General features: G+C 48.9%; 1 protein-coding gene across 1 annotated transcript in view; it reads left to right on the forward strand.

Moving 5' to 3' along the window:
• Nucleotides 1-24254, forward strand: part of CSMD1 (CUB and Sushi multiple domains 1) — a 1691213-nt gene that overhangs the window by 1511598 nt on the left and 155361 nt on the right. Inside the window, exons 29-31 of the mRNA XM_064477604.1 lie at nt 3338-3529; nt 3987-4113; nt 15010-15212. Of these exons, the coding sequence (XP_064333674.1) occupies nt 3338-3529; nt 3987-4113; nt 15010-15212 (522 nt within the window). The remainder of the gene's footprint in view (nt 1-3337; nt 3530-3986; nt 4114-15009; nt 15213-24254) is intronic.

The raw sequence follows: 24254 nt of genomic DNA on the forward strand, positions 1-24254 counted from the left end.
TTATTTCACCAGTGTTTAAAAGCAGTGCTGACATTTCCAAGAGATGATGACAACATGACGCCCTAACCCCGTAGCAAGCAGAGCTCAGCCGAGATGAGTCTCGTTCAGTTTGCAGAGAGAGAAGCGTCAGAGTGGGTAACGTACCCAGTGCGTGTGGATGGGCTACGAATCCAAGAGTCAAACTGGTTCACAGCACAGGCAACAAGAAACAGAAATTCGGGGTTTCTGCAGGTCTCTTCTAGTCCTTTCAGGGTGCTCATTGAATTCCTTTTCTAGGAAGAAATGGCTATAATTCTGTCTGTGACTTTGCGTGAATTATTAAATCTTGTGAGAAGCTTTGAGCAAACAAAACTGTCTTCACTGAGTTGAAATGGGAAAACTGAACTTGAGAATATCAAGATGATAAAAATGTTAAGCAAATACTTTTCAACTTTCTGACAGAGAAGAGGAATATTTTCATGTCGGGGCATCAGGTAGGCCTAGAAGCCTCAGGCACTTAGGGGTCAAGGGTGGAAACCCTCAAGGACTCACCTGACCTTCTGCAAAGCCCGGAAGGCGTTGTAAGCAAAGCAGGGAAGCTGGTGGAGGAGAGAGGAGCCGCCCTGTTGTAAGTAGCTCCGCTCAACTTCTCTGCGTGGCAGGACGTGGTTTAAAAAAAAATCTTCCAGGATCGAGTGGTAGGAAAATCAATAAAGCAGATATTTCTCCAATAATTCAACCCAAGTAAAGTTTAGTAGACACTTCTATTGGTACATTCTGTTTGCTTGTTTGTTTTTTAATGTTTCTTCCTACCTTTGTCCAAAAAGGTTTTAATGCAAGTTTTGGGGGCAGAGGAAAACGTTTCTTCAAGCTAATTTTAATATAAACAAATTTGGGGGCTTTACGCCTTTGACAGCTTAGTTGGTTGAAGACTTTGAAGCCGTGCTCTCTGAACACAGAGGGCATCCCTGTGGTGTCTGTCTGCAGAGTCGATGGCTGTGAGCTGATGAGACAGCACGTACGTCCCCAGAAAGATCGATGTTGGTGCTTTATCCACACAGGCATCAATCTCCAGCGAGGACCGTCTCTCATATCAGAACTCTTACGTGTAACCAGGACATAATTTACTGTCAGAAGGAAAGGTCTCGGACAAGTCAGCCGGACTGTTTCTTTGTCCGGCCCTTAATCATCCTGAGAAGATCTGTGTGTTTCAAAGCTCAGTCTTAAATCATTAGACGGGATCATGGTGACTTTTCTGAATTTCAAGTCTCAGCCTTCACCCAAAACTGATAAATCGCCCAATTCTTTCAAAGTTATTTACATCTAGCTTTCACAGTCTAATCCTGGATTTTAAACATCTACTTTCAAAATACTTACTCATTCAACAAGCATTTTATAAACTTAAGAAATCCAGATTCCTGGTGCTTCTTGAAAAATCAGAACGCTGGGTCACGGGGGGTGTGAATTCCAGCAGGACAACAGGTGGCAGCTGTGCCCTGGGCCTGCCAGCACGGGCCCCGTTCTGTGCTGGTGGGACCCGCGTGGCCCCACCAGCGTTCAGGGCTGGCCGCTGTCCTGCGGGTCCCACGTCCCCAGGTTCCTTGTCACAGGGGTGCAGACAAAAGGGCTGGATGTCTGACTCTTTTCACTTACAACTTTTAGACCTGGATTTTGTCTACTGCGTATTTCCAGCTTTACGTTCCACAGGCCTTTGACACTCAGGTAGCTGCTTTGACTTCGAGATGCTGAAACGCTCTGGAAGTTGATCACTGTTGTTACTATTATTAGCTGAGCCCTACTCTGGCTGTCGCCTCCCAGCTGGTCACTCCGCTCCAGCCGGGGGCTGTCTCCTGTTCCTGTTACCCTGTGCAGCCGTGCTTTCCAGGGCGCTGCTCAGGTGCTGTCTCCTCCCAGCCCAGCACCACGGACACAACAGCAGGAGAGACTCTCCTTTCTTCCTTCTGTAGAGGGAGAGGCCAGGGCCGAGTCCCCCGCAGGCCTTTTACCACACGTGAGCGACGACGGCTGTGTAAGCGAGCTCAGGGCTTAATGGCTTCCTTTCCCAGCTGTGTTGGGACCAGACCAGAGCTGTCAGGTGTTTGCGCAGGCCCTGAAGCTGTGTGTGACCGGGACCCTCTCCCTTCATTCCGGCTTCCCCTTCGTGGGGACTTCAAAACTGCCCCCTGGTTTTGCCCTGGAGCTGGCATCCTGCTGTGCTCTCTCCTTAGGCGTCTTGCATTACAGTGATTCGTGTCTCTTAAATAGATGAACAGAGTTACTGTTGTAAAGGCGTGGTTGGTGAAGACGGACACCTTACAGAAGGACATTTGAAAGAAGGAAACTTTTCTTGGCAACTGCATGTGAATTACCAGATGAGCAGTCTCCCCCCCGCCCGCACTGGGTCCCAACCTGCAGGACTCGGTCTTGCTTATGTGGAGATTACCAGGGTAAAGTGATATTGTGAGTTTAAGGATGTATTTTCCTCAGTGGAAAGCATTCAGAATGCAAATTTGACAGGCAGGCTTAGCAAAAATCACACTTTTTAATTCTTTTAATTTTTATCCGTTTTTGTGAAAAGGAAGAAGTCTAAGTTAGGTGGAAATAGAAATAACCCGTGTGGCCCCTCAAGTTGCCAGCTCCCCCTTTTTAAATGGTCGAGATTTGCGTCACGACGTGAGGAGAGATGCATGTCAGGGGTGGCCCTGAATCGTTGCCTCATGTCAAAGCTGTACAGCTCTCGGGACCACAGAAGCTGAGGCTTCGTTTCCGTCATCTTTGAGTCTCCAAGCTTGGCTTGGTGAAGTCACGATGATGCTTCACTCCTGGAGTTTCCGCTGTGCGGGAGCGCTCCCGAGCCCCTAAGCCTGGCCCGCAGGAGCACGGCGGGTGGGAGCGCGGGGCAGGAGGGCTGAGTTTCCTGCAGAGCTTGAGATCTGGAAGTTTTGGCAGATGTCAGCTTGGAGGTGGGGAGCTGGCAGAATAGACTCTGAAAAGCACCTGGTGGCAGGCAGGGGTGGCGCCTCCTCCTGGAAGGTCCTGAGTGTGACAAAGAGGGACGTGGTGACAGGGGAGGCTTACAGGAGGCTCACTGCAGACCCCAGAGTGCTGGCTGCAACTCTTTGGAAAGAAGATTCTTCTTGTAGGAATATCAGTAGAGAGGGACAGATGAAGTGCTTACACCCCCAGAAGCAGCAGCGGTCAGCAGGCAAACCAGATCCAGACCACACGTATTTCCCCCTTTTTAAATTCACGGTCTGCTCTTCCAGCCGCCCTTCGGGGGACATGCGACAGGCTGGCCGGCTTCATCCTTCTGTACGGCTAACACTGTGACTCCCCCTTACCCCCTCCTGTCTCACAGGTTTTGACCTGGTGAAATGTGAGGACCCGGGAATCCCTAACTACGGCTATAGGATCCGGGACGAAGGCCACTTCACCGACACGGCGGTCCTGTACAGCTGTAACCCGGGCTACACCATGCACGGCGGGGACACCCTGACCTGTCTGAGCGGTGACCGGCGGGTGTGGGACAGACCACTGCCCTCCTGCGTGGGTGAGCTTGGACGCCAGCCCCGACCTCCTGGCAGAAGCAGGGCTGAGCGCAGGGGGGCCCGGGGTTCTGACGCCGTTCTTACTGGAGGAGGGGTGGGGGGGCCTCTGCTGCTCTTTCTCCAGTGTGGGTTTTTATGTGTTCCTAAGATTTGTGGGTTTTTTAACGTAGAAAAGACAAATTTCCTAGTGCTGTTTTACTGGGACCACGTTACCAGAATTGTTATTAGAATTATAACACGGTGTGTCACTGTTTTATTCTCTTTGATTTCACGGGGACCCCGCCTGCCACCAAGATAATGCTGGCGAACCAGGAAGGGAAGGAAGTGGTGGGGACAGACAGACAGCTGTGATTGTTCCCTGTGCACACAACACAGACGGGATGGTTTGCACTTTTAAAAGTAGTACTAGTGAAGCCTCTGACTCCTGGGGTAAACTCCCCGTGGTTTCCTTTTTTGCAGCGGAATGTGGCGGGCAGATCCACGCCGCTGCGTCAGGGCGCATCCTGTCTCCTGGTTACCCGGCTCCCTACGACAACAACCTGCACTGTACCTGGGTCGTGGAGGCGGACCCGGGGAGGACCATCAGGTACTCACCCCGCTGGGCTCAGGGACTGAGAACAGAAGCATGCCTTTTATTCCTCTAGTGGAGACAAATCTATTATTATCCATTGGTGCAGGAAAAACAGGTGTGGGGCATGAGGAGGGCCGTGTCCCAGGCCTCGCTGGAGCCCCTAGGAGGTGCCCCGCCAAATGTGGGTCCTTGGCTTCGTGCAGGAAAGAATTCAAGAGCAAGTAAAGGCAGATTTATTTAGAGAGATACATACTACATAGAGCGTAGGCTGTTTCAAAAGGCAAGAGAAAGGCCATGAGGTGTGGAGGTTGGGTGCTCAGATTAGAGTCAAAGGAGGTACACACTCCACAGACAGAGTGAGGGCCGTCTCTGAAGAGGGGGAGAGAGAAGGGGCAGTGGGGAGGCACTGTGTTGCCAGTTTTTATGGGCTTGGTGGCTTCATATGCTAATAAGTGGAAGGACCAGTCTGACTACCCTGGGGAAGGCACTGGGATTCCCAGGAAGTTGGCCATTTCCCACTCCTTGGTCTTTTGTGGCCAGCCTTGGGACTGCCATGGTGCCTGTGGGCGTGTTATTCACCATGTTAATATATTACAATGGGCATATAATGAAGTTCAAGATCTACTAGAAGGTAAATCTCCCACCATCTTGAGCCTCAAGGCCTACTAGGGGTTGAATCTTTCGCCATTCTGGTGTTAATTGCTGTGTTATCCCTTGAATGGCTGTGCCCCCCCCCCCCTTCCTATGTCACCATGATTAGATTTATGCTTCTGGGTGAAAGATGAAAATGTAAACAAGTGGACAAATATTTTGTTGGCTCACGTGCTCACTCCGGTGTTAAGCCATCTATGGTGAAGATAAAAAGAAAGTGAGTGTTATCAGTCAGCTTTTGCTGCATAACAAGCTGGTCCCTGAAACTTCGTTGCTGAAAACGATTATTTATGTGCTCATGACTCTGTGGGTTTCCTGGGCCATTCTGATTGGCTGGGGTGGTGGTTAGAAGGGCCTCATTCAGGTGTGGGGGCCTCAGCTGGTTGGTTAAAAGCTGAGGACTCTCCATACCAGGTTCTGTTCCTTCAGGAAACTAATCACAGTGGAAGGCTCCCAGCAGTAAGAAATGGCAAACTTTTCAAACTTCTTTCTTCCCGTTTGCTCTTGTACCATCTGCCAAAGCAGGTCTCAGCAGTGAGATAAGGTTTGGAGAAATATACTCCACCCCTTAATGGGAAGAAAATCAGTCAACAGAACAGGTTGCCTGCCAGCAGAAGTGGGAGGAGCACATGGTCACTTAATGATGCACTAAAATGAGTCTGAGGGCAACTGAGAACGCATTCCCGTCTACAGTTACATACACAGAAGAGAATCATGGAAAGTCACAGAAACCTGTGCAAGCACTTCAACAGAAAGTATTGTTCTATTTCAGTTGATAGTTCTAAACTATGGTAATTTTTTAAATTAATAAGTAAACCAACAAAAATTAATTTTTTAAAGTAAGTTCTCCATTTGCCAGTCAGAAGGCTGGGTCAAAACCACAATACATAAAGCGAAAGAGTAATTTCAAACTAAATTGTTTTCAGTTACAGACCTTGATGAACAAGAAGAGAACATACATCCTTTAGCAATATCTCTTACAATCCCTTTTCTCCTCTCATTAGCTCTCCTCTTTCATTGTAGTTCTTTTGAAATCTCCTAACAAAGTTGATTTTTTAAAACCTCTGTTCCAGCTACCCCGCCCCTTCCCCTGCTCCCAACAGCCTTAAACCGTGTGTCTCTGGTCCTTTCCCCCTTCCCTGAGTTGTCGCGTCCACCAAAGACCGAAGGAATCCCAGCAACTCAGATCCTTTAAACACGCAAAGAGGCGGGCAGTGAGAGGCCAAAACAGAAACCTCTTTCTGGGGCAGGTGCATGTATGAAATCATTCGTGAGCTGGTTTTGTTCTTATTCACAAAAGGCACCCTAGCAAACTTAGCAAAGTGTATTAAACACACATAAACTTACCTGCTGCAACTTTAGAACTTACGTAAAATAAAATGGGTTGATGAGGAGTGAGAGGACCTGCCTGTTCCATCCTTGACGCTCTGTTTCTTGTCAGATGAAAGTCTCTGAAATTCACCAGACTTTCTTCAAGTTTAATTGCATTAACATCTTGGGAGTGAGTTAAAGTGACAGGGCACAGACTGTTACCACTTTCAAACCCTGCAAGCGAAACATTCTTGCTGTGCACGAAGAGCAAGGGAAGAAACTTGGAGCAAGCGAATAATGCAAAAATGTGATTTCATAGTTCATTTAAAAATGAATTTGTGTCCTTAGGATAAATTATTAATTAGGTAATTATGGATCTATTGGGACACGAATAAGGCATGTTTGAATAACAGAATTTAAGAGTTTGCCTTTTTCACAAAAATCAATGCAGTCACTTTCCAATGAGCTAAATAAAATTCAGTGTGACTTGTTACCTTTGAATTCCTGAATGCTTGATCTGAATAATATAAAAGCCATTATACTGGTTTTGATTCTGAAAAATCCTAGGAATCACCTGTGATTCATGACATGTCTTTCCATAAACAGGATATATTTCCTTTTAGGAAGATTTCAAATTTTTCTATTTCTTATGTGTCCCCTTATGTTTATTTCCCAAGAGTTAGAATAAACACATCTTCCTCTAAATGCAAACCAAGTGATAAATTTACTCTTTGCAGGTGAACCTAATACTAATTTTAATAAGAAAGAGAAAAGAAATTAACAAAGAATGAGCTGAAGTAATAAAAAATGTACAACTTTTGTTTTATGAATTTACTTTGACATTTAACCATTAGTAGTCTAAAAAAAAAAAGAAAGATGCTGCCTACACCGATTCGCTGTTCAGAGAAGTTCTTTCTTCTCACACGTATCTTTCAAAGGACCCAGTTTGTAAACAGATCTTTTTAATTTAAGGCATAAAGCCCTTCGGAATAAGGAAGTTCAGAGGCGAGCATCAGCACTTAATTTAATCAACCAGTATTCAACTTCCTTCCAAAATGTTTCTGGTGATTTCTCTTCGTTAAGAAAATACGTGCGATTTTTGGATGGCAGTCTGGAAAACGACACGCTCAGAGGCACATGACGGACAGTTCCAGGCCGACGGCGGTGCCGACACTGGGAGCACAGGGCGTGGCCTTAGCCTTGGTGTCCACCGGCTCCTTTGCTGTCCTGGTTGTTCCCCTGCTGTCACAGCCAGTATCAACGACACTGTGTGCTGAAGCTGAGAATTCCATCAGTCATTTACATATGAGTCTAGGGATTAATATAAGTATTAAACATTTTAATATAAATGAGATTTATTACTATACATTCTATTATGATTTTTCTTTAATGGCAATGTTTTTCGTTCTTAAAGAATGAATAAGCAACAGGCTCTCTGAAACTGTAAAAGGTCTGGTTTCAACACTTGAGGCAGATTTTTACTGGGCCGTTTTGATTCCCTTGAGGCCTGGAGCAATTTCTGATTGCATGCTGCTGTAGCTTTTTGTTGAAGGTAACAGAAGAGCCCAAAATAGTTATTGTTATGCGGCACTTGGGTCTGGAAGAGGTTTATAATTTTAACACATATACTACAAAGCAGTTACCTGAACTAGACTTAGTTAAAAGTCTAACCACAAGACACTGCAGTAAATTTAGCCACGTTAAGTGTTACACGTGAGCATGTCTCTAGGAAATCCAGCGCATCTCACTGCTGAGCAAACACAGCTGTAGTTGACACTGAAAAGGAAACAGCAGTGCAGACACCGTCCATGAGCACGTCAGGGCCGTGCTTCATGTAATCCTATGTGTATATTGTTCCCTGGCTTTACTTGCTTTTCTGCAAGTGTGATTGTCTGGAAAACTCACTTTGAAAGTATTTCTGATCCTAATTGTTCCCAGGAAATTGCATTTGGAGGAAGAGTTGAGGGGAAATCTCTTAGGAAGGCTCAGGAGTATTGGAAACATCACAGGTGAATCAGAGACGTATCAGGATTGTCAGAACGTCCTGTGTGGACTTTTACAGGAGGTGAAGTGCAGGTTGTGGCCGTGCTGGCTGTCAAGAGGTGACGGGCAGATCTGGTTTGGAGATCTAGGGATATTTTAATTTGTTTTTGACCAGCCTTCAAGGTCCCTGTGCAACAGACTCGAGAGGAAAACACTAGGCAAAGAGCCCCTTCCACTGGACATTTCTCTCCAGCCCTGAGGTCCAGACACAGTAAATGTGTTGGGAGCCTGAGCAGGAGTCTCATGCTGACAAGACAGAGAGGCTTGGGGCCAGGGGATCAGGGCATCTCCAAATGTCCCTTTCCTCGTAAGACCACAGTGGGGTAGCCCGCGTCGTTTGGTGGACAGTGTGAGGAAGTGACCAGGTGGGGGAATTTCAGCCAGCCAAAGGAAGGAGAGCCGTGGGCTTCAGAGTCGGCCCCAGGTCTGGGGCTGGACCGCGTCCTCCTCAGCCTGGGGCTGTGGGAGCAGCTGCCAGGCTTAGGGAAGCTCACTGGTCCCTTGGAGAGTGTGTGAGAGGACAGAGAACTGCGGACATCCCTCACGGGTGAGATGCTGATAAGCACAGCTCTAGTCCCCTCCGCCACGTTGAGCCACACAGCACGGGCCCCCCACAGCAGGTGGGACTGCAGTTACTCTGTAGATTTACGGTGTGGAATTGCCCAAGGGACGAACCTCTCTTTTAGTCCTTCAGTTCCCAAGTCACTGCGTAAACAAGGACGCACATCACAGCCAGTTCCTGGTCACGTACCTTCCGGGGGTGATTGCTCGCCAGGCATCTGTACTCAGGCCACGTGCAGACCGCTCCTTGTCTCCCAGGAATAAACCCACTCGACAGTTTATAGAAATGGATAATCAAAAAAGGACTGGCCAGCAAAGATGGAAGTGCAGGAAGAATTGAAAAGCAGTAACACTTGGAAGTGAGGTTCTAATCACACGTCAGTGGCGTTCAGGAGAAACGGCTGACGCTGGGGGCGCTGGCTCTGCCGCTGCTGCAGAGACGCTGGACCCCTCACAGGTGCACTGCAGACATGCCCGTGTCACGACGGTGATGGTTACCCCCCTGAGCCTCTTCCTACTTTTTCATTCCTGCTTCTGTTCGTGCCTGTCTTCCTCCAAATGGCTGGAGATTATCTTCTGCTCTCCCTTGTCCCCTTCCCCAATCTCCAGTAATTTCCCAAATTAAAAAAATAAGCCCACCAGGCGTTAACATAAGTCTCACAGTATGCTTTGGGGGAATTACACTAAATCTCTTCATCACGGGCCCCGAGAAAGAAGTAGCTGCACAGGAGCCAGAGCCTGGACAGCGCTGCGCTCGTTTGGCTTTCCTTCTTGTCTGTGGCCCACTGGTCTGCTCTTGCTGTAATCTCCTCCCCCAGCCTCCCAGATCCGTCCTTTCCCCTCTGCAGGCTCTCAGCACCACCCCCGACCCCGGCCAGCCGGCAGACGCGAGCTCCTCAGCCAGAGCTGTGACGCCCCCCACCCTGGCGCGCGGGCCTCCCTAGGCTCACCTCCGACGGCGCGTCCGTCACACTCCAGCACGAGAGCTGTGTGTCAGGTCTCCGAGCCCACCGCGGCCCTCACAGCGCCCTCTTGACCTGCGCGCCACCCCCCCCCCAATTTCTCCTTGTGGCCTCACCTCCAGATTCCTCTTCTCAACATCGGGGGCCCAGTTAGAATGTCAGCCCCACAACAGGAATTTCATTCTTAGTATTTCATCTAAAAATAGTCAGCTTTCTTCTCTGGACATCAACATTTCTGTCCTGAACATCCTTCCTGCTGGTCGTGTCATCTGCGTACGGTTCTCCCTGCTTATCGAGACACCCAGGCGGAACTGTTTGTACCACAGGCTTCGGGCCCTCTCACACGCAAGTGATCACACATCTCAGTGAAGCCGCCGGGGCCACGGTGCCCCCAGCTGCTGCCCCGCCCTGGTTTGCGACCCCTGTCATCTGACCGTCTGCGAGGGCTTTCTCGCTTTCTCTCTTCCTCTCTCATCCACCACTCCCACTCCAAGGAACATAGGTTTTAATTTAAAATACTAATTTCATATGGTTGAAAAATGAACATATATAGATAATTTCAAAAGTGTGCAAACAAAGGCGGTCATCATCCCTGTACTAGTCCCCATGGTTAGCATGCTGACGCGTGACGTGCGCGTCTGAGCAGATTCTACGTGGACATGTGCCCAGACTTAAATACTGTCTCTCAGTTATTTACATTATTTCTGATTTTCAACATTATACGTAATCATATGGCAAATAATTTTGTCAGTAAAGCTTTGCTTCTGTTTATAATGAACACCTTAGAATAATTTCCTAGGAAAATTCTTTCTGGGTCAAATGGTTAAAACATTGTTTGTGTCTTAATACAAATATTTCTATAAAACAAAGCTGATCATTTCGCTTGCCCACTTCAAAAACATACATATTTTATCAGCTCATTATGTGCAGAGTACACTCAAGTTCGTCATCATGACATTCAAAGTTATTTATTTTCCCAATTTTTGAAACACTGGAGAAGTGTCGTAGAAAGATAAAAAGCCTGAAAAGTGGTTTGCTGTAACCTTAGATGTGAAAGATAACCACTTAAATTTTGGTATTTATTCTTGTAATTTCTTTATGCAAACACAAATAAGGCACAATTTGATTTATCTGTTTATCTACTTGTGTAATTATTTTTGAATAATAGTATCAAGCCTTCATCTTCCCCTGAAGGTTTTCTCCTCAGTTAGTAAATATGGTCTAAGTTTTATGTCCTCACCTGGAATCCCAGCTCATTCTGTTTAGTCGTTGAAGAAGATTCCATTGCCTGAATGTACCATAATTTATTTAAACTACACCCTGTTGGGGCATTCGGGTTGTTTTCAGCTTTTCGCTGTGATCCGCAGTGCTGCCGCCTCCCAGTATTTAAGAAGAGTAGATTCGGCCTCCAACAGTGTATGAAAAGGCAGAGTCTCAACCTTCTCATTGAAACTGGATAACGTGTATATAAACTAGGCCAATCGGGTAGGGAAGAAAATCTTTACATCGTTTTATTTGTTATATTTGTTTGTAACCTTTATATTTTCACCGTGTTAACATATCAATGAGTGCATTTGTTTCGTTACTTTCTGCCTCGTCCTCTTTACTGAGTTATCCTTCCTTACTTCTCTCTGCTGGCAAGACCCTCCCCAGACGTCCTGAGGCAGGATTACACGCACCCCCTCCCGTGTTCACCTGTCACTTTGTTCACATCTCTTAGAGCTTGTGACACTGTGCATTGGAAAGTGTATTTTTCCTTCTTGCATGCCTGTGTCTGAAATGACTAATAGTTCCTTAAGGATGATACTTTTAAAATTTTAATACTTTTTTTCCCTACTTAGTGGTATGGTGTCTGCATATTGACTTTCAGTATTTTTTTTAATGAAAAATGGCCATTTCTTTATCTATATTTAAATTTTGTTATATCATTTTTGTTATTGAATTCACAAGGTATTTTTCAAAATGGCAGAACTTACAGCACCAGGGTGAGTCTTTGTCTGTGTAAGTGTCTCATTAACATGTAACAGGCACAAAAGACTCCACAGATGATAAAAGAACACCCGTGTGGCCAGGAGCCAGATCAACACCCAAGACGTGCCTTCTGCGCTCCGTTCAGTCTACCCGGTCTTAAGGATAGCCACTCTCCTGGCTTCAGAGGCCCCTTTTGGCAATATTGTTAACACACAGAACACTGCCATTTGCTTAGGGATCTGTATTTACCAGGAATACATGACAGCTAGGGGAAACCTGTATTCAGCTAAGAACATAGTTTAATACAAAAACCCTCTAAATCATATGGAGAGGTTGGAAATGGCACAGCACACCTCTTACAGCTCTTTATGACTCATACATCAAACAGGTAACAAATTAGTAAGTTGACAGAGGATTTGAACACGCAATTGCTATTTCAGCCAGAACTTGCACTTTCTGTTCAAGTAAATATGAAACATGTGTAAACATGATCACAAACTAGGAATACATCAAACATCAATAAAATAGAGAATCACTGTCATTGCTACTCCATGTCCTTAACAAAGCAGAACAGAGGCAGTCCTCATACACACAGCAAGGAAGTTCACATACTTCATTTCGAAAATGAAAGACGCGGGATTAAGAGCTAACTGTGACCTGTACAGCCTGAATGCGCGTGTTAGAAAAAGACGATCGCTCGAAAATCAGCACGTTAAGCTTCCAGCTAATGGAATTTGAAAAGTAGTGTCAGAGTAAGTTTAAAGAAGTAGAATGGGAAAACAGCAAATACAGTGAAAGAAATTAATGGAAGAAACAATTAAGCCTCAAATCCCAAAACTGATGCTTGAGAAAGTATCATCAGTAGAAGGATAGCTGACCCATTAGGGTAAAATACAGGAGCACCGAGTGACTGATCCATGGACAGACGAGACCTACAACGTGGCTAATTTGTAGAAAATCTAAGAAAATAATAGATTATATTATACCATTAAATTGGAAAAAAGCTTCCAGTCAAAAGAAAAGAAAGAAATGGTCTGATTGATTTAATGAGGCTAAAATTACCTTCATATCAAAGAACAAGAAAAAAAAACAAAAATTAAGAGCTGAACTCTATAATTAATCCCATCTATATATTAAGAAAAATTACCTCAGTCCTGTCTCCCCACCTTCAAAATGTGCCCAGAATCTGACAGCCCCTCATTGGCTCCCCTGCTGAGCTCGTCTGAGCACCGGCCTCTGCTTCCCGGCTCCGCCTTTTCCTCGGCGCCTGCTGTCAGCACAAGTGCACAGCAATTCTTCAAACCACAGGGGAGGTGACTGCTTCCCTGAAAATGCCGCGTTGCTATATCGCCAGGTAAAAGCCCAAATCTTCAAAATAGCCTGCAGAGCCCTGTGTTTTGCTTGCCCCCTCTGCCCCCGCATCCACTACCCTCCTTCTCTGGTCTCAGCGCTTCCTCATCCGGCCCCCCTCTGCTCTGGTCACCCTGGCTGCCTGGATGTTCCCAGACCTGAGGGCGTGCCTCCGTGCAGGCTTTTCCATCTTCCGTCTCGTCAAATATACAAACCCCTTCACCTCCTTCAGGCCTCTGCCCAAACCTCTCCTCGCCATCATGGGTTGACGCACCGCCCAGTTAACACAGGAACCCCGCCCCCGCCCCGCCCAGCTCCTTAGTCTGCTCTGCTGTTTCTATCCTCGGGGCGTTTACCGCCCACTAACCTGCAGTTCAACTTGTTTTCTGTGGTTGCGTCTTTTTGTTCATCTCCCCCATTACTGTGTGAGCTCCATGAAGGCTTAGTTCACTGACGTGTCCACGATTCCTGAACAAGTGCCTGGTACACAGTCGGCGCTCAATAAATGCTGTGGGATTGCTGAACTGTATAGAAAGGGGAAGGCCTCAGATGCACAGAGGATGTTCAGCCTCGCAGGTATTCAGGGGAACATAATTTAAATAAGACCCCACGCACAACCATCGGATTCCCTCTCCTGACAGCTGTCACAGTCTGACAGTGTCGTCGCTGGAAGAGAGGTGACCACACAGAGCCGCCTGTTCTTGGTTGTGAGACTCCAGCTGCGTTTTGGCAGGGGACTAGGCGAGTGAACCGTGTGCGCATGCTCGAGGAGCGTTAACAAACCTACGTCTTCCAGTTTATAGGGACTCACCTAATGCTGAGCGTGAAGAGCAACTTTGAAATAGATGCCGACATCGAGGCCAGAATGCCGTCCATGATGCAATTGTTGTAAACACACAGAATCGTACTGCAGGTTGTTTGGGGGCCACAAACGCACACGTGCGTGGAAGGTTGTGAGAATATCAGTGAGAAGAGGGCATAGCAATTTCAGAACTTGGGGTGGGAGGGAAAGCAAGTGACAACGTGGAGAGGAGTGGGAGTGGGACTCTGTCTGTGAGGCTGTATGTATGAAAGCTGTCTGAAGCAAGGGGCAAGGTGTCAGCTGTGGTGGTGGTCAGTATCTAAGTGTCTGCTGCTTTCTGTACTTCCCTCTGTGTTACAATACTGCACACTGAACGTTCAAATGCACCGCGTATTTTCTGCTTTGTGCAGAGTGAGGTAGGCATTCTCTTTAAGTATATCAGATGCACGAAGTAAACAGTTGGGGTTTGTGTACAGTTCTTCGTATGTATTTTGATTTTTATCTCTTAACAATTTTGTCCAGTAAGCAGTAAGTGAAAAGCGATAAACCAAAACATTGAGGAAGCACAGATTCTGGTCGATGCGAAACTCCTCCGTCTGTCTGAATTGCCGTGGGTGGAACTGCGGGTCTGCTGCTGCCTCTGACGTAGAGATTTTAAGTTGCTCTGGAAAATACCTGTACATCTGATAAAAGTTTGTTAGCATGTTCCGTAGAAAGGAGCTCATGTTACACAGTTCTGCCTTTGTGTTGGTGTTTCAAATAGATTTTTCTGAAAATAAAACATCCAGAAGGAACCACAACGTAAGATGAGCGCATTCAGAAACAGGCGGGCAGGCGACGCCCTCCCGGCGTGCGCGGCACCTCGGCGAGCGTGTTTCTCCTGGTCTGGCTGCTGCCACCTGGTGGGGCATTTCTGGAACAACACCGGCACCACCTGCATTCAAAGCCCGAGTCCCGTTAGCTTTGATTTGTGTGCCTGGAAAGCTTTGAATTGCAGAGAGAGCTGACAGTCTCTCCGGCGCGGCCTGGCCCCTCAGCGCCGAGCCCGCGCGGGGCGCCCTGGCCTCGCCGCACCTCGGGGACGGGGTGTCCGTGCTGTTTCCCGATGCGCGCGAGCGCGTTCGCCTCTGGGAGGCCACGGAAGGGCGCCCTGGGGTGGGTGCTGCGGGCGGGTGGGGCTGGCGTGCAGGAGGGGCTGGTGCCCGGACGCCCTCCCGCCGCACGGGGCCGTTCCGTGGACCAGCTGCGTTCTCCTTGCAGCCTCCACTTCATCGTGTTCGACACGGAGCTGGCCCACGACATCCTGAAGGTGTGGGACGGGCCGGCGGACAGTGACATCCTGCTGAGGGAGTGGAGCGGCTCGGCGCTGCCCGAGGACGTGCACAGCACCTTCAGCTCGCTCACCCTGCAGTTCCACAGCGACTTCTTCATCAGCAAGTCTGGCTTCTCCATCCAGTACTCAAGTAGGTGCCCGCTCGGCTCCCTCCTCTCGGTCTGGGCCCTGGTGTCCGCCAGGGAGACAGACCCTCACTGGTACCTAAGGCTCCCCTACAGGGATGTGAGTTCTGTTGAGCAGAATATGGAACTTTGAGAATGCCCATCAGAACGCTTTGTCTTAGGGAATTCTGTTCATTCTCTTATGGGGTTCATGGGGCTCCCCTTAGTTACGTGGGAAAACAGACCTACTTTAAAGGCTTGGATTAATCAGCAAACAGCTAAACTTGGGCCCAAGACAGACGTGGGTCTCTACTGAACCTTCAAGTTAATCTGGGACGCTCCCCCACCCGGCACCAGCTCCAGGTCCCCTCATTGCCCTGGTTGGTGCCCTGAAGTCTCGAAGTTTCCAAGCTGCTTCCATGGTCTGCTCTCAACTTCCCTGCATTTTTTGCCTCCTGAGGGCTAAAGTTTCAAGGACCACATTTGCATGTTTAAGCTGTTTTTAAGGAATGGTTTCCCGGGAAGGAAGGTGTGGAGATACTTTGTGGCAGTTCAGTCTTCAAGTGCCCTTCAGTTTGCACCGTGTAGAGGTGTCATATAATTTGGTAGCACCCAGGGTCAGCCATCATCGTAAAATGGTGGAATTTGCACATAAACACATTCTGGCTCAATTTCTCTCTTGGCAGGTCACTGGTGAGCCATATTTAGGATTTACATAAGAAAATGGACTTAGGTCAATTTGATGCTTTGAGGGCTTGGTATAAAATTGAGGTTAAAGTCGGCACAATTTCTTACCTCTGGTTCGCTGTGCTTTGAGGCAATCATTTGTGAACATGTGCTCCTGGAATAGAATCTGTATGTGGTAAAATTTTCACTGGTCTGTGGCAAAAATGCCAAGGTAAGTTTGCTCCAGCTATCCTGCCTTGGGGAAAAAATGCTTTTTATTCCAAGATTATATTATTTTTGCTCTTTTCTGTGAGATAAAAATGCCGTCTATCTGCAGAAATGGCGGTGAGAGTAGTTGGTAGCTGTGTGATGTGCTGTCCTGATTTGGTAAAAGAAAAAGGTGGTACCATTATGAGGTCACCTCTGTTTTCCTTTGCTGTCCACTCAGTACTCTCCTGGACTTGCTTCCTTCTTATCTGAATAGACTTCCTTTCGAGCAGCTTTAGGTTCACAGCAAATTTGAGAGGAAGCATAGAGATTTCTCATACACTGTCTGCTCCCACGCCCGCACAGCCTCCCCCATAAGCAGCACGCCACCAGATGGTCCACTTGCTATAACTGATGGACCTACACGGACACGTCATCCTCCCCTGGAGTCCGTGGTCTACATCTGTGGTCTACATCCGTGGTCTGCATCGGGGGTCCCTCTTGGTGCCGTCCATTCGGTGGGTCTGGGCACATGTGTGATGACAGCTGTCCACCACTGAAGTGTCACACAGGGTGGTTTCACTGCCCTAAAAGTCCCGTGTGCGCCACCTGTGCATCCCCCCTCCTCCCAGCCCCCGGCCCCCCGACCTGCTGCCGCCTCCATGGTCTGCCTTTTCCAGAACGTCCTAGAGTTGGACTCACACAGTGTGTGCGGCCTGCTCAGGACACTTCTTTCACTGAGTCACGTGCGTTTAAGGCTCCTCCATGGTTTGACAGCTCATTTCTTTTTAGCTCTGAGTAATACCCCATGTCTGGATGGACCGCAGTTCACACCCACTGAAGGGCATCTTGGTTCTTTCCAACTTTTGGAAATTATTAACAAAGGTGCTGTAAACCATTTGTGTGCAGGTTTATATATGGACACAGGTTTTTAACTTCTTTGGGTAAATACCAAGAGGTGTGGTTGCTGGCTTGTCTGGTGAGAGTGCGTTGTTTTGTTCCTGGCCTTTTAAAAATCTTCACTCTTAAAAATTCTTGTGAAACCAAGAAATCACGTCCTTTTCTATATCTCTTCGTGGTGCTCACTGTTTAAAAGACATCTTCCCAGTTTGGCTTAAAGATGAAGGAGGCCCTTTATTATTGCTGCTTGAGAACATGGACATTTACACTCTGTATTTATAATTATATGGTTAATTAATATATTGATGCTGAGGAAGTGGTAAGCATGGATGCACCCGTCAAAGTTCCTTCAAAAGTTGAAACTCGCTTAATTGTTTAAACCTGATTTTCCAAGTGTTCTAGTTTGAACCCTGTGCAGTTGTCCTTTTTGTAGATAAAAATGGTCGAATGTTGGCAGTTTCACGTGGTGTAGTGTAACAGCTGGTATACTTCTGGAAATGCCATTTTAGGAGTGCAAATATAATGTTTCTTTGGAGGTTCTTTTCATGAATGGGTTTCTGCAAGGTCTTTAAAACTATGGAAAGTGAAAAAGCAAGATATAAAAACTTTGCTTGGGACAAATTAGAAAAAGTTGGCTGGGCCTGTGACACTGAAAGTTCAGGTTTCTGTCTCAACCTCTGAAGAACTGAAGCTGACCTTCCGCCTATTTCCTTATTCCTTTATTTGTGACTTGAAGATATGGTACCAATTTCTAAGGACCTTTCCATTTGCAAAATTCTGCATTCTGCGCCGCGTGTCTTCCCTTTGCGCCTTTAGACCTAATCTCCACCATTTCTCACTCTGCCCCGTGACACTGGTGGTGGACATGCGTGGACTGGGTTCTCTGCCCTCCAGCTGGGCTCATCCGAGGGGTGGCCTCTGGCAGGAGGCGAGAGGACAGGGAGGGAGAGGTGTCAGGGCATTGATGGACCCCGTTCCACCCCCATCAGACCCCCTCAGTCACAGCTCACTGTGTTCTCCAGAAGCCGTGTCCATATGTGTCCTTTTCCCTGTTTCTATAACCAAACTCTCTCAGATAATCTGTTGGAAATGGGTCATATGGTTCGTGTTGGACCCTAAACGCTTCAATTCCAAAAGGCACGTGGGCCACAAAGCTGACATTCCTGTGGCCCGGGACCCCCGTCAGCACCAGCAACGTGGGATCGTTGGTCAGACTCCCTGTAGTCCGGACCAACGTGCTGCTCTGCACTCCTGCCGTTTCTGGAGCCATCCTTCCCCCACTGGAGGACCCAGCTCTGAAACTAAGTCAGGCCAAACCAAGGGCCTGAATCCCCCAGAAAAATGCAGAAGAGCCCGTCCTTCCGGCTCAAGGAGCGTGGAGGGAGGAAGAGCCCACTTACCCGTCTTTGTGACCCTGGGACATGAAAAGAGGGGCTTTCTGTGTTTTCTGTGTACGTTAGATTTGCTGCCATTCATGAGCCAAGCTAATGCTAGCATTTGAAGTATTAGCACTAGTCTGTGATTTCAAAAAGAATGTTAAATAATGGAACCTAAGTGTTCTCCTCAAACAGTTGATATGCCAAGTATGAGCTTTGTTGCAAAGCAGTAATGGTATTTAGTCAGTAGTGGTAAATTAGAATTTTCCTGGTGAAGCGTTTTAACTCGATGACGTGCCAGTAATCTGTGAAATAAGCACTGTAGGTGTAATTCAGTTACTGGAGGAGAAGTACTTATGTGAGTATTTGTCCTCTTAGAGACATTTGAGTTGTCTGACTTTTCTCAAAAAACTTAAAGCGTAAGAATTGAACCTCGCCGTCGTCGCTCTGCCTCTCAGTCGCAGAACTCCACGCCAGGTTGGGGCTTTTCAGTTTTGACTGTCTTAAAACGCCCTCTTCGGCTGCCTTCCGCCTCCCTGCTCTCCCTCGGCCTCCCCTCTCCCAGCGCCCCTCGTCCTCTGTCCCGGTCCTCGTCTTCCTTCCCCGAACTGCAGAGCCTGGGTGCCGCTAGGGCTCGCCCCCCGCGTCTTCCTTCTCCGCCACTGCTCGCCCCTCGGTGCTCCCGGTCAGCCTCCCCCGGCCTCTGCCCTGAGCGTGGACTGCCTGTTGGAGACGGCCCCCTACTCTGATGTGCAGACGGAGAGTGGGCAGCGCAGCACGTGAAACGTGGCCGCCCTTCCGCTCCGCTCCCTGCCCGTCTCTGCTTTTGTCAAGCCCTTCCTGCCTCCGGAAACTTCAGCCCCGTTCTGCAAGGAGATCCCGACAAAGACTTTGAAGTCTTGTTTTACAAACCCCTTTATCTTCCACCCCACCTATAATCCAGCATCAAATTCAGTTGGGTCCATATTCAAAATCCCAAACCCAGCCAGTCCTCCCAGCCTGCGCCCCACCACCCGGGTCTGAGCTGTTGGGCTGGCCTGAGTCTCGGCACCCACTGACCGGCCCCTCGGCCCTTGTCCACTCACTGTCCCACCTGATCTCGGGAGCCAGGGCGGGTCCCCAGTGCGGTGACTTGCATCTGGTCAGAGCTCTCCAGTGACCTCCATCTCAGCCAGTGGGACTTCCCATTCCCCCTACTGCCAAAACTAAAGGCTCTGAAAACCTTCATGCAAACTTATGCAAAAATCTACATTCTCCACATGGTGCTCAGTTACCGTGCTCCACACTATGAACCCCCGGGTGCGGCCACGTGGTTAGTGTGTGTTCACTTCACCTACCTCTCTTGGCTTTCTCCTCTTTGCTTGGATCCCAGCGGGGATAGAAAAGGCCATAGAAAAGCCTTTAATGGTAAGTACTTAAATGCTAATTTAAGTGTTTGGAGATTCTTTCACTTCTGAGTTCGCTTCTATCCAGTGTTGTTAAGATGAATGGTCTTTATATGCCGCTTACTGTCAGAAGGAGTGGCCAGTGTAGTCTGTTGTCACTGGTAAAACCTACGTTAGAGGGATTTAATAAGATGTATGCGTCGTTGTTGACCTTTTAAGTTTTATAATTATTTTTTTCTTTTTTTAAACTTTATAATTCTTTATACATTTATTTATCCTTACTTAGTATTTTGATACCATTGGAAACTAAGCAGTGTATTTTCATTTTATAAAGATTAATACCCATGTTTTAATTTAAATGAGTGTAGTTTAATCTACTATTTGGTAAATTTCCTTATTTCATTAAAAAGTGATCTTTTTTTTCCTGCTTTAAAATAACCTTGGGGGAAAACAGCTGTTTGCTAGGAGTGCAGGGAGAATGCCTGCTTTTCCTTGGTGGTGTGTGTGTGTGTCTCTGTGTGTCTGTGTGTTGTGTCTGTGTGTGTGTGCCTGTGTGTGTGTATGTCTGTGTCTGTGTGTGTATGTCTATGTGTGTGTGTGTGTGTGCGTGTGTGTGTGAGAGTATGCGTGTCTGTGTGAATGTCTGTGTCTGTGTGTGTCTGTGCCTGTGTGTCTGTGCCTGTGTGTGTATGTCTTTGTGTGTGTGTGTATGTCTTTGTGTGTGTGCGTGTGTCTGTGTCTGCGTGTCTGTGTGTCTGTGTGTGTGTGTCAGTGCCTGTGTGTCTTTGTGTGTGTGTATCTGTGTGTGTGTGTCAGTGCCTGTGTATGTCTTTGTGTGTGTGTCTGTATGTTTGTGTGAATGTGTGTGTGCATCTGTGTGTCTGTGTGTCTGTGTATGTGTGAATGTGTGTGTGTGTATGTGAGTGTGTATCTGTGTGTCTGTGTCTGTGTGTCTGTGTCTGTGTGTGTGTGTGGCGGTCACTGACGGAGCACAGTGAGCACCGCGCTCTTCCTTGTAGGCTGGTCACCTTCCCCTTGCCGTGAGACCACGTTTCCCCACCAGGAGCGCAGACTGCTGGTGCTCACGAGATATTCAAACCCCATAAAGGCCATAGTCCAGCCCACTCCACGCAGCTTGCGAGACATGAGGACATGAACTGACTGGTGCAATTATGTTTATTGTAATCAGCCTAACATTTTTCATTAAAGCTTAATTACCATTTAATCATGCAGGAAACGAAAGAAAATGGGGTTTGGCTCACACACCTGACCTCTACCCTTGGGGTTAAATACTCTTCAGCTGAGCCCCCAGTGGTCCCCACTCAGCTCCCCACCCCGGGGGCAGTGGCCGGCAGTCTTGTGTCCCAGGTTTCCTGAGACTGATTTCCCCGTAAATAAGAGTCGTAACCTAGCGGCTCCCTGACATCGCTCCCTAATTTACTCTATTGAAAGATAATTTAACAGGGACATTTGCATTTAAAAAAAGAAATCATTTGTTGTTCATAACAAGGGAGCCGTCGGGGCTGCCAGACAGAGCAGGATTGTTTCCTGGGAGAGACTCAGCCACCACCCCAGCTTCACAAGCCAGGTTTCTACGCAGGGGCTGCGGCTGCGGGTGCAGCGAGGGCGCCCCTTTCCGCGCTCTCGGGGCTCCCCTCGTGGGGCCGGCAGAGAACCGGCCACTGGACGCGCAGAGGTTGTGACCCAGGCCCGACAGCTTGACCCGGCGCGGGCTACCGGCACCCAACTCCTGGCCGGCGGAAAGGAGAGTGCTCAGCCGTGGAGCTTGAGCTGCTGCCTCAGCGGGACTTCTGAGTCCCGATGACGCGGAGGGTGGGGGTTTCAGCCACGGGAGTTTTGTGTGGCGCTCACGGGACGGACCACAGAAGGCCCAGAGAGCAGCACGCGCTTTCCCTGTTCCCCACGAGGCGCCTCTTTCCTCTCCCTCCTGCCCCGTGTCTGTTCAGCGCTCAGTGGGGCTCTGGGCTGGGGTCTTCTCCCTTCTGTTGGTGCCTCCCGAGTCCCCATCCTTCTTTTCCACCTGCAGCAGCCCCATCCTTGAAATCAGTCTCTTGCCGTGCGCTGCCCTCCGGCCTTGGCTCCTGCGCCCACCGCTGGGCGAGCAGGCGGTTTCCTCCCATCCCTGCGGGGCCGCCCTCTCGGCAGCTGCAGTCACTTCTCTGTGCAGGGAGCGCTCCCCGCCCCGTCTCACCTGGTTTCCCACCCTTCTCTCACCTCCCCCTTCGGGCAGTAGATGCTCCCAGGTCTCCATTCACCAAAGACAAAGCTCTCGGAAGGATTTCCTTCCCTCCCCCCCAGCAGACACACCACCAGCCTCGTTCTTCATTCCTTCCCTCCGGTTACCTTGGACCTGCCGCCCCTCCCCCCAAGAAGGCTGGTCCGGCGCGGGTGTTCCCATGGCTGCCGTGGGGACTTCACGCTGCGTGACGTCCTCTTTTTTCATTTCTATCCTTTTCTGTCTCTGACTCTTCAGCCCTGGTATCCAAGTGCTCAAATGACAATTAAGACAAACACACACAACTACCATTTGCCACCTCCGAGCATCCGCGCTTCTCTCTTCCAGGCAGCTCGCGTTCTGCGCGTAGGGTGTGCGTCTCCTCGCCTCCAGCCCTCCCTGCGCCCCTCGTTTTGTGTCTGGTCCCATCACCTCCTTTTTCTGCTCTGGTCACTGTCACAAATAACCCAGGAGTCTCAACCAACACACACCCTTTATTGGTTCTGCTGAGTGGCCTCCTGTGGATGTTCAGAGCACCTGACACGTCCCACTTGGTGAAATGCTCTTTTCGCTGGATCTTCATGATGGTCTCCCGGCTCCTTCCTGCCTCGCTGGTCCCTCTGTGGTCTCTTGAGGTCTCACCTTCCTTCTCCCGGTCTCCTGGGGACCTGGTCTTCTGTCTGTACACTGTCTCCCTGAGCAGTGTTCTCTCTTCCCCAGGCCTGGACAGAGATCCACACGGCAGTCACTCCAGAAGTCTCTGTGTGCAGCTCACATCTGCCTCGTGAACCCCTAGGGTCCAAGGGCAGGACTTCACTTGGGCGTCTTGCAGGCATCTCCAAAGCTGCACGGCCGCCACCCATCCCGCCACGCCATCCAGTCCAGGCCGGACGCACCGCCGCAGGCCCCGCGCTTCCCTGCGCAGGCCCGCCGCCAGCTCTCCACCATACCGGGCGCGCTCTGCCCGAAGGGCCGCTCGAGGAGGGCAGGTGTCGTTAGCGAGCCTGCGTTTGAGAAGAGCCCCGCAGCAGAGAGAAAAGCCCACCAAACGAAGCCGCTGCACCCCCAGCTTCTCACTCACAGGCCGGGACGACCCTGAGCATGTTGCGTGGCCCCGCTGGTCCACTGGGGCGCCCTGTGCCTGCCGGCCTCCCTGCCCCTCCCTCCCCCCACGCCGGGCCCCCCGGGCGGAGGGCCTCCTGTTCTCAGGCCTCCGCCTAGAGCTCTGCCGCCTCCACCTGCCCCCGCTTCTGCCCCTCTCTCCAGTGACAGGTGGACAGCACTCCTTGTGGGAGGCTTCTCGGAGCCCAGGGGGAAACGGAGAGCCCGTCTGACGCCATTTCTACGCTTCCGCCCTCACAAGGTTCACCGCAAGTTATTTTTTGTAGTGTTTTGGTTGTTACTGAATGTCCCAGGTTCCAGAGGTTAGACGTTTCCCACCAGTTAACTGTGTTTACCTCTGCCTCACTTTTGACTCTTAGCAACACTGTCTTTTTTCCTTGTTGCTTCTGTATCTGTCCATATTTTATGCTTTTTTTTTTTTTGTTACTGGTTCTGGTGAGACTGAATTTCCTAAATTATTTTGCTAAATATTTTTACTCTAACAGTCTTTAGGGTAATTCCAATTACAAGAGCAACTACCCAATGAAGGTGTGTTGAATTGAATTTTAAAAGTGATTGCAAAGTTCTCCTCCCCAGATTACTCGCATTCTCATAAAGGTGATTTAAAAAAATTTGAGGTACAGATTCAAGTTACATGCTTGGCAGCACTTAGCATTATTAAAGCGAATATAAACTGTCCAGATTCAGCAACCCTGTCACAGAGTGGAAGGGGAGCATACATATATAATCTTAAGTATTATGAGACATTTAAACTACGGTAAACTGCATAGTCCCGTAACAGAAAAGTCTGGGAAGTAGCCGCTCACACACACACACGTAATATCGCACAGTTTTCACAACAGGCATCGCAGAGGCACTGTCTTTCTACCCATGAAGGGGACACGGCCCCATCTTCACAGCTGTGCGGCAAGCGTGTCTGTGATCCCTTGTTGATTCAGTTACATTAGGGGCCACACTCTTTTCACCACCACGCAGTTTGGATGAGGACTCCTCTCAAGTCAGAAACCCAGAGCACGCTGGTTTATCAGCTTTCCCCCAGTGTAAGGGCTCACCATGACTTACTCTCAGTCCCAGAGACGTGCTGAGCCCAGGGAAGCGCTCCGTGAGAGACGCCGCCTTCTGCGGGGCTCAGGTCAGGCCGCCTCTTCCCTGTGGCCTGCTGCTTCACAGGAAGAT

This window comes from Camelus dromedarius, chromosome 22 (genome assembly GCF_036321535.1).
Source record: "Camelus dromedarius isolate mCamDro1 chromosome 22, mCamDro1.pat, whole genome shotgun sequence".
NCBI lineage: Eukaryota > Metazoa > Chordata > Mammalia > Artiodactyla > Camelidae > Camelus > Camelus dromedarius.